The sequence below is a fragment of the Lithobates pipiens genome, unplaced genomic scaffold, assembly GCF_037356315.1.
Source record: "Lithobates pipiens isolate NorthernLeopardFrog02 unplaced genomic scaffold, aLitPip1_a1.2 Scaffold_22, whole genome shotgun sequence".
Lineage (NCBI taxonomy): Eukaryota > Metazoa > Chordata > Amphibia > Anura > Ranidae > Lithobates > Lithobates pipiens.
Genome location: NW_027507784.1, coordinates 81853638 through 81870986, shown reverse-complemented (window position 1 = coordinate 81870986; position 17349 = coordinate 81853638). Strand labels below are relative to the sequence as shown.

The window sequence follows — 17349 nt, the reverse complement described above, 5'->3', positions numbered from 1 at the left end:
CAAAAGCATTTCTCAGCACAATGGGTATTTTCTGTAGTTGCTGAAAAGGTTCTCAGAAGTTGTGGCTGCATTTGTTTTTAATTTTCAGGCAAAAGTCCTGTACACATGGGCTGAATTTTGGACATCGGCCGGTTTAATAAAAACTGGCCGACATTCAGCTGCTGGAAAACCAGCCGCCAACCATCTCTCTCAGCCAATGGCGGGGGGCTGTTACACCTATCTGATCATCCTATGTTGTCTACAAGCTTAAAGTGGAAGTCAATGCAAAAACTAAAAATCCCTGCATCTATAGCCACCAACATTCTAACATCAACTCATCTAGGCCTAAAAAGAAAACAAAATCAATATACGTACCTTTTCTACAAGTGATCCGACCTGATCTACAGCAGTGGAAGCTCTGATCCTACGCCGAGCTGTTAGCCGCGGCTTCGCTGTGTAGGCCACATGTCTGTCTGTCAATGCTTCCCATTACACAGCCAGCGATCGAGATGGGGGTCGGATCGCATGTAGAAAAGGTATGTATACTGATTTTTGTTTTTCAGGGCTAGAGGGGTTAGTGTTAGAATGTTGGTGGCTATAAATGCAGGGATTTTAGTTTTTGCATGGACTTCCACTTCACTACTGCTGTTTTTAAATGGCACTTCAGAAAAACATCCACAGCAGCCAGCGCTCCTGTGATTGGCTATGACCTGAGCATTTGTGAGATGGCTCAGATCACAGGGCAAAGTGTTCAGAGCCAATCTAAGTAGCTCGGTACCTTGTGATCGCTGTGATGACCAGTTACACAGGGGTAGGGAACCTTGGCTCTCCAGCTGTTTTGAAACTACAAATCCCATCAGCAATCACAAATGTAAACACTCCATGTGCTTATATCCGAGAGCCCTCCCCTTCCCAATGGAGGGAGGAAGTAGTATTTATGAATAAGAATTAATGACTCAAGGGGTCATAGGCAGCTGAATCACAACGGGGGTTTTAACTGACTGGGTTTGCCATTTTTTACTTCACTCCTCTCCTGTATTTATTTGAAGTACTTCTATAGCACCATCAATTTATGCAGCAAAAAAATAAAAAATTCCATACATCTACCGTATATATAAAATGTACATTAAACAACATTAGTCGCATGTACAGGTCTCTTTTTTATTACCCATTCACATTCCCTCTGTTTTAACCCCCTCAACACCAGCAGGATTCTTCATTTCATAATTTAAAAAAAAAATTCTCTTAAACTGTGTATAAAACCGCAAATAAAATTGTAGTGACAGTAGAGGGGGGAAAAATATATCCGTTTTTGAAAAGTAGACTTAGCGTGCTCGTTCGTTCTCTTATTAAAAAAAAAAAAAAAAAAAAAAAAAAAAAAGTAATTATATCAACTTGATTTAGGTACATGTTATGTTGCATGACTGAGTGATCATCAGTCAAACTATGACAGCACTGAAACCTGCAAAGTGTATTTAATGAAGGGGTATATATACGGCTGGTACCCAAGTGGGTAAATAAACGGAGGAGGGACAAGAAAGGAGAGAACAGGGAGTTCCAGCAATGGCCCTCTGCAAATCAACAGCAACTGCACATACCATCAATTTTTCTGTGCAAGAGCAGCCAATCAGCTGACAACTGACTGACAGAAACTGGAGCAATAGTGGTGCTGCTGCCTATAGCAAATAGACCGCCATTTAAACTGTAAGCTAAAAAAAAAAAAAAAAAAAACGAAAAAAACAAAAAAAACAAACAAACACGTGTATATATTATTTTAAACGTTTCTGTGCTCTATTTAGTCTACATCAAGCCATTTGGATTCAGTCCTGGCCATGCCAGATCACGTTGTTCCCGCACCGTAACTGCAGCCCATCAGTAGAGTATACAAAGCTGGCCTTATATAGGAGCGGTTGGGAGGCCGCAGGACCTGAGAACAGCACGACTCCTCTTCTGCATACACACAGGAGCACACGTACCTATACTTACACATACTGTCTGTTAGACTGAGGAACATGCTGAGACCCCATCCAACAGTACCTTGGTCAAGATTAACCCATTAACTGCACAGCTAAACTGAACTTTTCATAATCAAGTTTACCTAGGGATCCAATAAAAGCTCTATGTTCAAAGTCAATTGATTGAGCAAAATGGCATGCGGCTGTAAAAGACCCAGTTTGGGAATATTTACTAACCTGACAGCTTTTTATTCTAAATAGGAAACCTTAAATTTTATTTGCCAACATCAAAAGATTCTAACTACCAACAAGAATGAGTCCTTACATTTAAAGGGCACCTGTCATTTCAGACTCATCATGGCAGTGCCTGTTAGCGGGCATCCACTCGCGTGCTGCTGCCACATTCCTTACCTTATTGTGTCACTGCCGCATCAGCAGCTGTCCCATTAAAGTGAATGGGACTATCAGCAGCTGTCCCATTAAAGTGAATGGGACTGTTGGCGAATCAACAGCGGGTGAGAGGAGGAGCCGCTGGAGGACAGAGAGGACAGTTGTTCTGTAAAAATGATCATTTAAAAAACAGTTTAACTCAATTAGGGCTGAAACGATTAATCGATATTATCGATAATAATAGATAATGAAAATTGCTGTCAACGATTTTCATTATCGATTAGTTGGTCCGCACCATGCGTTTCGCGGAGCGGGCCGCTTTGGCCTAGCTCCGGAGCTGGCGAGCTGCGCGCTGACATCACCCCAAGCGCGGCGTTCAGCCTGTGTCAGCCCCCCCCAAGTAAAGGAATTCTGGAGGGGTCACGCTGGATGCCTTGCCTGCCCTCATTCAAAACTTTATGCAGGTACCACTACATTTATTACCTAATCTAACCCAATAACTAAACTACTATCTATTAGATAGTAGTTAATTATCTAATCCTATCTATGCCTTTCCACTTGCTTGGCACAGCCACATTGTTGATTTAAATAAAAAGGTACAACACTATCTCTCTCTCTCTCTTCCCCCCCCCCCCCCCCCCAAATAAAATGCAGCTTATGACAAGCATAAAAACATAGCATATCACTGACGATTTGCGCCAATAGGCATCCCGGGACTCATCACGGCGGTCTGTTTGGAGGAACTTTGATCGGTGGTGAGCTTGGCGCAAATCATCAGCGATATGCTGACTATGTTTTTATGCTTGTAATAAGCTGCATTTTATTGGGGGGGGGAAGATAGTGTTATACCTTTTATATAAACAAACAATGTGGCTGTGGGGGGTGGGGATAGTGTTTTTTGCTGATCCGAAAAATTGATCCGATCCGTGACTCTGATGCAAGGAACGATCCGATCCGTGAGTTTTTTGATCCGTTGCACCCCTAGTCTGCACCTTCCCCCCCTGCCAGTCCGTTAGAATCCTGTGTATCCTCCCGTGTCCTATGCATGCACCACATCCATGACCACGCAGCTACACCTGCTTGCATTCTCCACCCAGCTAACGTCTGTGCCGCTTTCGGCTCCTCCTCCCCCCTCTACCCAGCAGCCTTCCGATAGACCCGCCGCAGAGTGCAGGAGCGTTAAGCCCTCGCTGGGCCGCTTTCCAGCGCTGCCGTGATTGGAGGTTGTGCTCTGCACATGCGCGCATCCATCTCCCGTCTTCGGGGTGCCCTTCGCTCCATTTGGAGGAGTCAGCCGGGTCACGTGTGGCGGGTCCGGACTGAGACTCTGCCCCGGACCACCCCGGCACACCGAGGAGGAGCCGCTGTCACTATGAAGGGGTGAGAAAACCCGAGACACCGGAGGGGGGGGGGGGGGGGGGGGGGGAGGGAGGGGAGCACTGAGAGGAGGTGGGGCAGTGACACCATGTGAGAGGGGAGGAATGTGTCATCTATACTGGGGGGGGGAACCACATGTGTGTATGTAATAAACAGAGAGATATTAGATAGCGATGTATATCTCTATCTCTCTATATACATACACACACACACACACACACACACACACACACACACACACACACACACACACACACACACACACACACACACACACACACACACACACACACACACACACACACACACACACACACACACACCCTTTTTCAGTTTTTTTTATCCGATTAATCGAAAAAATAATCGGCCGATTAATCGATTATGAAAATAATTGTTGCAGCCCTAAACTCAATCCATTATACTAGCGATTTAAATCGACTATTTAAAATCAAATCCACCCTGCTGCATCCTAATCACCAAATGCCAAGCGGCAGAAGCTACCTGCGGCCTAGGAATGGGATGACACTAGGCAGCAGAAAGCCACCTACACCCTAGCAACAGAAAAACACTAGGCAGAAGAAAGCCACCTGGGTCCTAGCAACAGTATGCTAGGCAGCAGAAAGCCACCTGGGTCCTAGCAACAGGATGCTAGGCAGCAGAAAGTAACCTGGGTCCTAGCAACAGGATTCTAGGCAGCAGAAAGCCACCTGGGTCCTAGCAACAGGATGCTAGGCAGCAGAAAGCCACCTGGGTCCTAGCAACAGGATGCTAGGCAGCAGAAAGCCACCTGGGTCCTAGCAACAGGATGCTAGGCAGCAGAAAGCCACCTGGGTCCTAGCAACAGGATGCTAGGCAGCAGAAAGCCACCTGGGTCCTAGCAACAGGATGCTAGGCAGCAGAAAGCCACCTGGGTCCTAGCAACAGGATGCTAGGCAGCAGAAAGCCACCTGGGTCCTAGCAACAGGATGCTAGGCAGCAGAAAGCCACCTGGGTCCTAGCAACAGAGGGAAGCAAGGCAGCAGAAAGCCACCTGCATCCTAACCACAGATGGACGCTAATGGAATCCTTCATAAACCAAGCCAAACAACAAAAAGGATGCTAGGCAGAAGCCTACATCCTAATAACAGAAAGCCATTTACACTGTACACATGTAAACCCTGCTCAAATATTTTTGTAAGTTTTTTTTTTTTTTATTTAAAAACATAGGATTCTTTGAACAAGATCATGGATACCAGTTGCCATCATTTCATATGCCCTTGCGCATGAGCTCTCATTACAATGAATGCAGCCACCACATTGTAAGACTGGTAAGCTGCAATACATTCAGTGTATTTGCTTGAAGTTAAAATACTCAGACTCTTGTTTGCTGTATTTATCATAACCGGGAATATGTGTACATAAAATATAAGCAACGTGAAGTTGACTTGTCCATTTAGGAGGTCTTAGGAACGATAAAGCACATTCACACAAAGTAGAACTCCTCCTATATTAAGCCGTACTGTGTATTTGTGCCGCTTCTCTTACCTCGTGTTCCTCCACGCAGTTGACATGGGTATAGTCAATGATGCACCGTCCCAGCCACTCGTCAGGCCTGGCACTCAGGATATCGTTGCGGCAGCTCTCAAGGTGGGGCTGTAGCTTCTTTAGGAGACTTCGAGACAGCAAGTAACCAAACCCGCCATAGCAGTATCGTCCTTCAGTGTCTCCTCCAATGAACTCCTCTGGTCGACCCAGGTACAGATCAGAGTCTATGCTGAGGTGAGCGGCCAGACGGGAGATTCTGTGGGCCTCGGTGTACGTGTCATCCTGTACCAGGTAGAACCAATCATACTCCTGAATATGGTGATCCAGAAGATGCTTCATTGTTTGGTACATGTTCCAGATGGGTCGGTCATCCCCATGAGTCACCACGGTCATCCCATGGGGCAGTTTCCGGCCTCGCATACCTGTGAAGTACACCAGTTTCTCCAACCTGTGGCCAAGTGTCCGATTTACAGCGACTGCCAGGGTGTTCAGTGTGGTCTTGGAGGTTAGGACCCCAACAAATAGCCGATCTCTAATTCCAAGTTCTGTGCTTATATAACGGGATCTGCAACGAGAAAAACAAAAGCGAAAATGTAAGACTTCAAGGAAACTGGATCGCAGGTCAACTTCAAGCAACTTAGATGAGTGCAAGGACTATAAAAAAAAAAAGGGAATAAAATGATAATGAAAGGTGAGCTTGCGTTACAAAAAAAAAAAACAAAAAAAAAAACACACCCCAACCAACCACACACACACACCCCTCAAAAGGTGACTTCATAGGCATCTATAAAACAATCGCAGATCAGTATAAAAGTTAACCGTTTGCACTGGGTAAATACAAAAAGGACAAAAAGGGACACTACAAAGAAGACAAAAACAGTCAACAAAATGTGTCCAAGGAAGAGATGGTTTCAACCAATACTGGTATGGGGGCCCAAACCAGATATAAAACAGACTGCATGAAAGCCAGTGGGGATTACTGGAGTAGTGGTGTCTACTTCAGCGATTTCCAGCTTCCAGGACATTGGCCAGGTATGGTGTATACTAGAGCTGCACATTTAAGCATTAAGATTGTGATCTATTCTCTCTCTTCCCCACCCCCCCCCAAACAATCGTAATCTAGCATCTCCACAATTCATGTAAAAAGTCCAGGAACAGTTTCTCTGCTCACAGCTGTCAAAGAGAAAAACAGCCATGTCTATCAACAACATTGCTCAGCTGTAAGGATGAAGAAAAACCATTATGTCTTGTTTTATCTGTCCTGTTTATTCATTTACAGATCAAAAAAAAAGGGATAGACTTTGCTCTGCAAATGAAGTCAGTTTAAAGCAACCTGGTCAAGAAAGGAACAATTTAATAAAAACCTGTTTAAACCCTTGATTTACTCTAATCAGCCTTATTAACTCCTTATTCTCCTCCGTTAAATTTTCCTGCTGATTTTTACCCCTTTATAAAACTATTAAAACTTTTTTTTTTTTTGTTTGGTTTATTAATATTTTTACCCCTTTAAACACGTTTCACGTAAAAAAAAAAAAAAAAATACAAAAACACGCGCACACGCACGCACACACACCCCAATATGACTCAACCACATAAGGACTGGGCCTCTTTCTGAGATTTGGTGTTCACAAGATAAAATATTTTTTTTGCTAGAAAATTACTTGGAACCCCAAAAAGCTGAGTTAGCCTTACCACCAACTCCTTTTCTGAGAGTCTTCCAGGACAGCCCATGAGACCTAGGGCTCCTCCTACCAGGACAAGAAACACGTTTACCCCCACTAGATAAAAAGGCCCCATGTCAGCATTCAAGAACCATAGGACATCCCTGTAAAACATATGCATAATGCACATAATTTAAAGACAAAAACGGGTGTGAATCCGGCTGTCCCGGAAGACTCTCAGAAAAGGAGTTACCGGTAAATCTAACTCAGCTAGCTTTTCTCCAAGCATCTTCCAGGACAGCCCATGAGACGATGAGCCAGAACTTACCAGTCTAGGGAGGAACAACTGCCTGAAGGACCCTACAACCAAATGCCTGGCCCTGAACAAATAGGAGATCCAGGAGATAATGTTTAATATGAAGGTTAAACTGGACCATGTGGCAGCCCTGCTAATTTGTTCCGGTGAGGCTCCAGACCTCTCAGCCCAAGACGCAGACAAGCCTCTTGAGTGCACAGTGACAAAAAGGCGGAAGGAACTTCCTAAATTTTGCAAGCTATCTAACCATGGAGGCTTTAGATGCATGCTTTCCCTTGTGTGCTCCTGAAAAAGAGGACAAACAAGGCATCCCTTTTTCTAAAGGTCTTGGTGACCTCAAGGTAGACGAGAAGAACTCTTCGCACATCTAAAAAACAAAATTCTCTTACTTGGTCGCCCTTTGGCTAACTACAAAAGTTGGCAGCTCCATGTCCTGGCATCTGTGGAACGTACTGGCCACTTTAGGCAGAACTCTTGGATCAGTTTTCAAAAGAACCCGATCCTCAAAAATTGTGAGGAAAGGCTCTCTCACTGATGGGGCCTGTAACCCACTTACCCTTCGAGCTGAGGCAATTGCCACAAGAAAAATTGTTTTTAAAATGCAAGTAACCTAACTAAAATATCCTCTAGGGGCTCAAAAGGGGATTCTACCAGAGTTTGAAGCACTAGGGACAGGTCCCAGGTTGAACAACTTCTAACCACTACTGGCCTGGACCTAGAAATTGATTTGAAGAATCTAGCTATAGTGGGATTTTCCCAGAGAAAATTGGAGAAAAACACACTGATAGCTGCCGCCTGAACGGAAAGACCTTTGTCGACATCCTCTTGAAATAATTCCAAAAAAAAAAGGAACATCATGAGTTAATGTTGGATTTTCAGATAACCACAAGTTACATTTCTTCCAAACCTTGGAATAGATGGCTCTAGTGACTGGTTTTCTGCAATTTACCAGGGTCTTGACTACTTGGTCAGAGAACCGCTGGGTTCTTAGTATCTTTTCTTCAGATACCAGGCCATCAAGCTTAAGGAAACCTGTGGGTGAGACACTGGACCCTGCGATAATTAGTCTTCTTTCTTTGGAAGACTCAGTGGAGGCTCTGAGACCAGCGTCTGTAACAGGGAAAACCATGGCCTCTTGGGCTAGAAAGGGGCTATTAGGATAAGATCTGTTTCTGCTAGAAGAAACTAGGAATTAGCCTGATCGGCGGGAAGGCGAAAATGGCCACGGAGTCACCGGAGCATCGATCACCAATGATCACTTTGCTGGGTTCAGAGAAAAGAACTTCTGTCTTGCGATTGCTCTGAACTGCAAACAGGTCTGCTTTGGGACATCCCCGTCTGTTGGCGAGACCCAAAAAGATTTCGGTATGAAGGGACCAATTGTTTCGACATATCCAGTAGCGGCTGAGATAGTCTGCCAGACAGTTGTGTCCCCTTCAGGTGCACTGCTGTAATTGAGGCTAGATTCCCTCCTGCCCATGATAAAATCTCCTGGGCGATAGATTGAAGTAGCCGACTCATACCTCCCTGTTTGTTGACGTTCGCAACTGTAGCAATATTGTCAAAAATACCAAGTTGTACCGGCGCTCAACCTTCCCCTTACTGTGCTTGAGGGTCCGCAGCAATCCCAGTCTTAGTCCCCCCCCCCAGAAAAACCAGGGTAAGTGAATGATGTGTGTGTGTGTAATGTGTATATATATATATATATACCGTATATACTCGAGTATAGGCCGACCCGAATATAAGCCGAGGCCCCCAATTTACCCCCAAAAAAACTGGCAAACTTATTGACTCGTGTATAAGCCGAGGGTGAGACATGCCTGTCCATCCCTGTGTGTGTGTCCGTCCATCCCTGTGTGTCCGTCCATCCCTGTGTGTCCGTCCATCCCTGTGTGTCCGTCCATCCATCCCTGTGTGTCCGTCCATCCATCCCTGTGTGTGTGTGTCCATCCATCCATCCATCCCTGTGTGTGTGTGTCTCCATCCATCCATCCATCCATCCCTGTGTGTGTGTGTCTCCATCCATCCATCCATCCCTGTGTGTGTGTGTCTCCATCCATCCATCCATCCATCCATCCCTGTGTGTGTCTCCATCCGTGTGTGTGTGTGTGTGTGTGTGTGTGTGTCCAGCCTACCTTTGTCCCGAGCCTCCGTCCCGTGCCTTGCCTCCTTGCCTCCGTCCCGTGCCGTGCCTTGCCTCCTTGCATCCGTCCCGTGTCGTGCCTTGCCTTGCCCCCGTCCCGTCCCGTGCCGTGCCGTGCCTTGCCTTGCCTTGCCTCCGTCCCGTGCCCTCTTCGTCGGCGGCCATTGTAAAGTTCAAAAGCTGCGCCGCCGCCTTCGCCTGTGATAGGCGGAACACTGAATTTCCCAGCAGCCTGTGTTCCGCCTATCACAGACGTCGTATCATCCTCGTCCGTAGTACGAGGATGATACGATGTCCGTGATAGGCGGAACACAGGCTGCTGGGAAATTCAGTGTTCCGCCTATCACAGGCGAAGGCGGAGCCGGAGGCGCGGCTTTTGAATAGAATGGCCGCTGTCTGTCTGCTCGACACGCTGATCGAGCGGGCAGACAGCGATGACTCGAGTATAAGCCGAGGGGGGCACTTTCAGCCTCAAAAAAGAGGCTGAAAATCTCGGCTTATACTCGAGTATATACGGTATATATATATATATATATATATATATATATATATATATATATATATATATATATATATATATATATATATATATATACACATATATACATATATACATACACACACACACACACCTTTAGGGGATTGCGCCTCCCACTCACTATTTATACTACCCCCTTCTCAATAGAGTATGCTTAATAATACTTATATTCACTAAATAATCACTGTATCCCCATATTGTCCAAAATATATACACAAGACATTAATTTATAATTGCAATAAATATAGCGTCCTTATTGTGCGATATTTTAATTCGATTGCTCCAACTGTGCCGTCTTAATCACCGTTCATCTTCTAATCAAAAGTCCACTTGTGTCAACTAAAAGAACCAAAACTGTGCCACCGTCACCAAGCAGAATGGCCACTCACCAGATGTCCCCAATCAGTATGCCTTCGGTTCATTCAACGGATAACCAATCCTGCCATGATCCGACTGGGGAACCGGGATCAGGAACTTTTGATCTAACAAGTGTCCAATTTGGAGACCTAGGGCCCTCGCTTTTTTTACCTGATCTTGGGGAGGCGACCAAAAATCACTCCGGTGGCAAGAAAATTCCAGCCTGTACCCATTGGTCACTAGGTGACTGCTGCCCAGTCTGTGGGAGAAAAGCCCTCAATCTTCCTCCCACTGGGAGACACGAGTCACTGTGGCTTGTTGAGGAAGGTTAAACAAGACACCCCCTCTACCTCTGCCCTGTCCAATGTTTTTTTGGGCCTATTGTCCTTTTCTCTAGGACCTTGCTGCCTACTTTGGCTACGAAAAAAAAAACCCAAAACACACACACACACACACACACACACACACACACACACACACACACACACACACGGCTTTTACTTATTCTCTGGAAATGCCTTTTTCCTATCGGCCGTGCCTTCCAGCGCCTCTTGCAGACCTGGGCCAAAAAGATGATCACCTGTTAAGGGAAGGCCACATAGGTGCAACTTTGAGGCAGCGTCGCCTGACCAGGTTTTAAGCCATAGGCATCTTCTTCCAAAACTTTCCATCTTTTTTTGTTTAGCAAAAAATAAAAATCCCAATATCACACAAAAAAGAACGCTCTATTCGTGGGGGGGGGGGGGGGAGATAAAAATTGAATTTGGGTAGTGTTGTATGACTGCGCAATTGTCAAAGTGCATTAGCGCTGAAAGCTGAAAATTGGTCTGGGCAGGAGGGGGGGTTTAAGTGCCCAGTAAGCAAGTGGTTAAAGTATAAGTTCACGTTTGAAACAGGTTATATCCGTTTTAGGGCAGAACATGTTCTCACTACTTCACCGTCACCCTGATTCACTGCCTGCAATGACCGTGAAAGGGGGTGGGGTCGAGGGGTATGGAGGAATCTTCTCCCCAATCTAGCCGTCACAATTTTTTTTTAAAAGCACAGAACCCGAGTTCTGTGACTGAGGAAACTACAAGCACCAACAGCTTTTGTGGCCATCGGCCTGTAGTTCTCAATGCACTACCAGGGTGCTGTTGAGCACTCTAGGTAGATTGATACTTCCCGTCAGTGTGCAACTGATTACCCGTATGAGGTTTGAGCAGACAGCTCACACAGTCTGCAAGAGTCCTGCATTGCACCCGCGATCTACTGACTGCGGGTGCATTCTTTTGCAGGCCCCTAGTATAAAGAATAAATGCACATTTTTATAACCTTGCAAAAAGATGTGCATTTATTTTTTTAAAGTGACCTTATCCTTTAAGTCTTTCAGACATGTGTATGGCACTGGCAGGATACTAGAGCAGAATTTTCTCCCAGAAAAAGGGAAGCATTTCAGTTCTGTTCATCAGTTCCAGAAAGCCTGTTGACGTTGAAGACAAGGAGTACAGTTCTACTTTAGCTATGTAATATTTATAAAAACCACGCCAAAACCTTCATAATAATTTGGAGAAGTTAATTCCTGCCGGTTAGACTTCACAGGACATTTGTTGACGTACACACAAGGATATGAAATAGAAATGTTGCACATTCAAATGATCCTTTCCGTTCAGTTCACTAATCCGGGAGGATTGCACCAATGCCAGTCTTCAGAATGCACCAAGGAAGTTGGCAAGAATTCCTGGGCATTGTTAATTCAGCAGAATAATGGATTTGTGAAATATGGAATTTCCCTTTCCAAATGCCAGTGAGCCATCACATGCGATGGCATTTTCCACAAGCCAAGAAAGCTGCAATCCGGGAGGCTTTGATAACAAACGCCATCACCATCCATCGCCCGCTCCGCTGCTGGCGGAAGACCGGGGAATTCGATGCTTAAAATACATTTTAAAAAGTAAAATGCAATACTGAATACCAACAGCCCGGGCCTGCTGCCTTCTAGATGATGGCCAACCCCCAACGCTACACAAGTAGAAGCTGGAGAAAGCTGCTTATTCCAGGAGACACGGCAAAACCAGATTAAGCAGCTTCCTCAGGCCCAGCTGCTAAACCAGAGAAGCCAATTATGTAAAGTGCAAGAAGAGTAAAGAAAAATGCAATTTCTTTCTAAAAGTAGATCTTGTTTGGTGGCATTCCTTGGACCCATTTGCAAGGATTTGGCTTTTCTAAATACACATGTTATTTGGGGGGGGGAAGTAAACTTGTGTCTCCGCGTCACTTTTTTCCCCTCATTAGGTGTTCCCGCTTTTAGCCAAAAATATACATTTCTATGCATTTTAGAGTCTTTAATAGGATGCTGGACACAGGATTTTCTATTTTAGCAGCTAAAAATCGACCGCACCTAAAACACGGGTAAAACTAAACTAAAACAGGTATGAATAGTACGATTAAAGAAAAAAAAAAAAAGAAATTACATGAATTTATATGTACCGGTATTTAGATGCGACCTCTAAATGCATAAAATAAATGTAGGTTTGACAGTGCTAGTTGTAAGGACACATGTACACTGGGCATTTACCCTCTGACTCCAATCTTGGCACTGCCAAACTATGCAAGTCAAGTTGAGTTAAAATGATACTAAAGGATCTTTTATTTTATTTTTTTTTTAAAACCACAAACATGTCATACTTACCTCCACTGTGCAATTCCTTTTGCACAGAGTGGCCCTGCACATCCATTTCTGGGGTCCCTCGGCGGCTCTTGCGGCTCCTCTCTGCATTAGATAACCCCCCCTTTGAGAAGCACTCTCCCGGGGGTGTTACCTTGAGGGGGCGCTCCTGAGTTCAGCGTCCATAGAGGCCAAATGCAGGACTCGGCCCCTGTGTCATTGGATTTGATTGACAGCAGCAGGAGCCAATGGCTGCGCTGCTATCAATCTATCCATTCAAGAGCCAGGAACGTAAATGGAAATTCGGGGCTCAAGTAAGTAAAACGGGGGGGTGCTAGGGGGACAGTGACTGCAAGGTGTTTTTTCACCTTAATGCATAGGATCCATTAAGGTGAAAAAACACAAGCCTTTGCAACCCCTTTAAGTCTGGATACACACTAATCCTGTTTTTTTTCCCCACGTTCAACACAGCTGCCACAGACACCAGGCTGGGTGGAGCCGCTGTACTAACTATCCAATGTTAGTACAGCGATCTCACCCACTGAGCTATTGTGTTCCTCCCGTCAGAACACTCCGGTCAGCGCTCTCATTCATTGCTGGAGAGCGCAGATTGGATGACGATCAGCAGACCTTTTTCGTTCATGCCCCTTTCGACAGAAGCCGGCTGGGCCGAATGTTGGACGTTTTTTTTTTCTATTAGAACCAGCGGATGCCACCCAACATTCGGCCCATGTGTACTTGGCTTTAAGCTGGCCATAGATGGATTAAATCTCATCAAGGAGTCGACCGATTTTAGTAGAAACATCCTGTCAGATTTTTTTCATGCAATTACTGCCAGCGGTGATAGCAGCCAGGAGGCATTTGTGTTACAATAGCACTGCAGGAGGGATCAGCCCACAGAATATGAAATCACCACATTTCTTCCTCTTCTTTTTGCAAGGCCTCCAGGAAGGATCAGATTGATAATCTGTGCTTTGTTGAGCAATCAGAAAATCACTGTGGGCATCAACAGCTCATCACCCATAGGGGCATGGTGACATCGGTGACCCAGGGGGAGGGGGTTGTAGTTTTGTATAGTACCTCATCTTTTCATATTTTTTTTTTTTTTTTCCTGAAAAAATCCTTTAAAATTGCCACTGCATGCGTTAAACACTGTCTGCCCATAATGGTAACATTCAGGTGGACAATCGGGAAGGGGAGGGCAACGGTAAAACTAAGGCTCAAACTATTGTTGGGTTTATGTGCACAGCAAGTCACCCACTTCTGTATGAACCGGCTGAATGTCGGGTATTATCAAGTGATTAGTGTGTTACTTTTGAGCTCAGAAGACACGGGTGTAAGATATATACTTCTAACCGCGGCTGCTGGTATGACATGCTTGATTTCAGCACAGGTATCCATGAAGCTGGAAGGCCTGAGAAGTCTACCAACATAAAGGAGCAAGGCCTAACAATAACAGTTTGTGTTTCGTTACTTTCCTTTTATCACTTCCCAAGGCCGGCTCTGACATCTGCGTTCTGTCTTGGCTGTAAATAGTGTCTTTCAGTTGGAGTAGAAGCCAAGCTGCAGAGCGCACTCCGGAGAGCGGGAGGGGAATGGACAGGCATCCGCCATAAGGCCCCCCCTCCCCCCTGCAGAACAATCACCTGCTTGTAGAGGACCCTGCGCCTCTAAATATAGACGTGAAGTACAGATCCACCGACAGTCATAGCTGTCCATTATCAACATTATACACGTCCACAATCCCCCTTCTGAGGGCTTACTCAGCCCGAACGCATTGGCTGCGGGTGTGTGTTGGCAGAACCGTGCCGTAGCACCGATCCCGGTGTACACTCCGATCCTACCAAATCTGAATGCACTCTTTTAAAAAGACAACGAAAACAATTTCTTTAATTGGACCAGTACAACCGTACCGCAACTCTTTACAACAGGCATTCCATGACTGTACAACTCAAATCCGACACATCGCGATATACACAAATGATACAATTTTTTATTTTTTTTTCCAATCATTAAAAAGCCACCCTTGAACTCCAATCAAGTGACTTTGTCAAGGTTAAAAGGGGTTGTAAAGGTTGTTTTTTTATTTTCTAAATAAGTTCCTTTAAGCTAGTGCATTGTTGGTTCACTTACTTTTTCCTTCGATTTCCCTTCTAAATGTTTTTTCTTTGTCTGAATTTCTCACTTCCTGTTCCTCCTCAGTAAGCTGTTCTGGCTGACTAAACACCGCTCGGATGATGGTGTGAAGTTTACTGAGGAGAAACAGGAAGTGAGAAATTCAGACAAAGAAAAAAAAAAACACATTTAGAAGGGAAAGCGAAGGAAAAAAAGTGAACCAACAATACACTAGCTTAAAGGAACCCATTTAGAAAATAAAAAAACGGAGCTTTACAACCCCTTTAAGAGAATGTCATCAGTCTCCTATTCCCCAGTGATCAGACCAACACTGCACAGGCACCAAGATGCACCATCTCTAGGCTACCGACACCAGGACTTACACAAGATGATTTTAAACAAGAAAAAAAAAAAAAAAAAAAAAGTATATCTGATGCTGGGTCCTCTAGCTGCCATTGCCAGCTCCTCGTTCTGCCCAGCTCCAGGCATGGTTGGCCACTTGTCATGTACTCAATGACACAGCGAAAGTTATTTATAGATGGAACAAAGTGCTTAAGGGCTCCATATAAAAAGGTCACATCTGACAATATGATCGTCATTGTTCCTATGATTATAGGCCCAACTAGATCACAATACGTCATTAGTGCTGCCTGCGAAAGACAGCGGTAAGGGCCCCGCAGGGTTCTCTAATCTTTTTCTTCTTTTTAAAGAAATCAGTCTTTCTACAACGTCTTATATATACTGTATGTGTGCATGCAATCATTTTAAACAGAAATCATATTAAAAATTTATAGCTAAAGACTTGTTTTTCTTTTTAAATTGCATGCATTGCTGAAATGTACAAAATAGGTTACAACCCCCCCATTTTACCTATTCATACAACTAAACCTTGTGGGCACCATGCTGTCAAACTTAGCAATTTCTTTATTCAAGACCCGTACAATACAGCATGAACTACACACGGAATCTTATAAAGATAAAACCTGGTTAGTGCCCACAGATAGCGAAGAGAGATTTATATATATATATATATATATATATATATATATATATATATATATATATATATATATATATATATATATATATATATATATATATATATATATATATATATCATACATACAAATTTTGCACTACAGTTTTAGCAAATCAATTCCAGTGTCTCTAACCACTTGCCAAGCAGCAGCCGCCGCTGCCATTGCACATTGGCTACTTTAAGAGGCAAAACAGGCGCACGGGGTAGACGCGCGATCTGGCTTCTCTAGTAAATCACATCCGCCCCTACAGTTAAACCCCTTTCACACTGGGGCGCTTTGCAGGCACTACCGCACTAAAAATGGCACCTGCAAAGTGCCTTAAAAAGAGCTGCTGTTGTGTCTACAATGTGAAAGCCCCCACACTGGAGAGGTGCACCGGCAGCATGCTAAAAAAAAAAAAAAAAAAAAGCCCTCTCCTGCCCATTGAAATCAATGGGGCAGCATGTCTATCACCAGCACCGGGGGGGGGGGGGGGGGGGGTAAAAGCACTGAATAGTGCCTGCGGTAAAGTGTTTTACCACAGGCTCACCCAGTGTGAAAGGGGCCTTAGAATCCCCTAGCAGGGAACAGTTAACCCCTTGATCACTCCCTAGTGTTAACCCCTTCCCTGCCAGTGACATTTACACAGTAATCAGTGCATATTTTTTTTAGGGCTCATCGCTGTATAAATCTCACTGGTCCTAAAAAAAATATGTGTCAAAAGTGTCCGATCTGTCCGCCACAATGTTGCATGCAGTACCACTAAAAATTGCTGATTGTCACCATTAATAGTATAAATAAAAAAAAAAAAATTAAAAAAAAAAAAAAAATTTGCAGAGGTGATCAAATATCACCAAAAGAAAGCTGTATTTGTTGGGAAAAAAACAAAGAAAAAAAAAATTATGTCAATTTTTTTTGGGTATGTCACACGACCGCCCAATTGCCAGTTAAACCGATGCAGTGTCGTATTGCAAAAAAATGACCTGGTCATTAAGAGGGCAAATCCTTCTGGTCCTTAAGGCTTAATGTACATGGGATGTTTTTACAACCTCTCCTGAACTATTTAACTTGACAGATAGTAACAGATAGTAACCCACATTTAAAATGTCTATTTAGAAGCGTAAAAAAAAAAAAAAAAAAAAAAAAAAAAAAGAAGAAGATGTTTTTTCTCTAAATAGCCAAAAAAATGAAAAACTCCTGTAAACTAAATGCAGCTAAATGCGAGTTACCCGCGATTAATTTGTGTTTAGAAGCGTTTGGCGCTTGAAATGCCTCTAAACTCGGCATCTGAACAAATTTTTTTGGTTTCCAAAAAAGGCCTCTAAAAC

General features: G+C 44.2%; 1 protein-coding gene across 1 annotated transcript in view; it reads right to left on the bottom strand.

Moving 5' to 3' along the window:
- The window catches only part of CHPF (chondroitin polymerizing factor), a 58376-nt gene that overhangs the window by 15109 nt on the left and 25918 nt on the right, over positions 1 to 17349 (bottom strand). The window contains exon 2 of the mRNA XM_077447801.1: positions 5226 to 5790. Within this exon, the coding sequence (XP_077303927.1) occupies positions 5226 to 5790 (565 nt within the window). The remainder of the gene's footprint in view (positions 1 to 5225; positions 5791 to 17349) is intronic.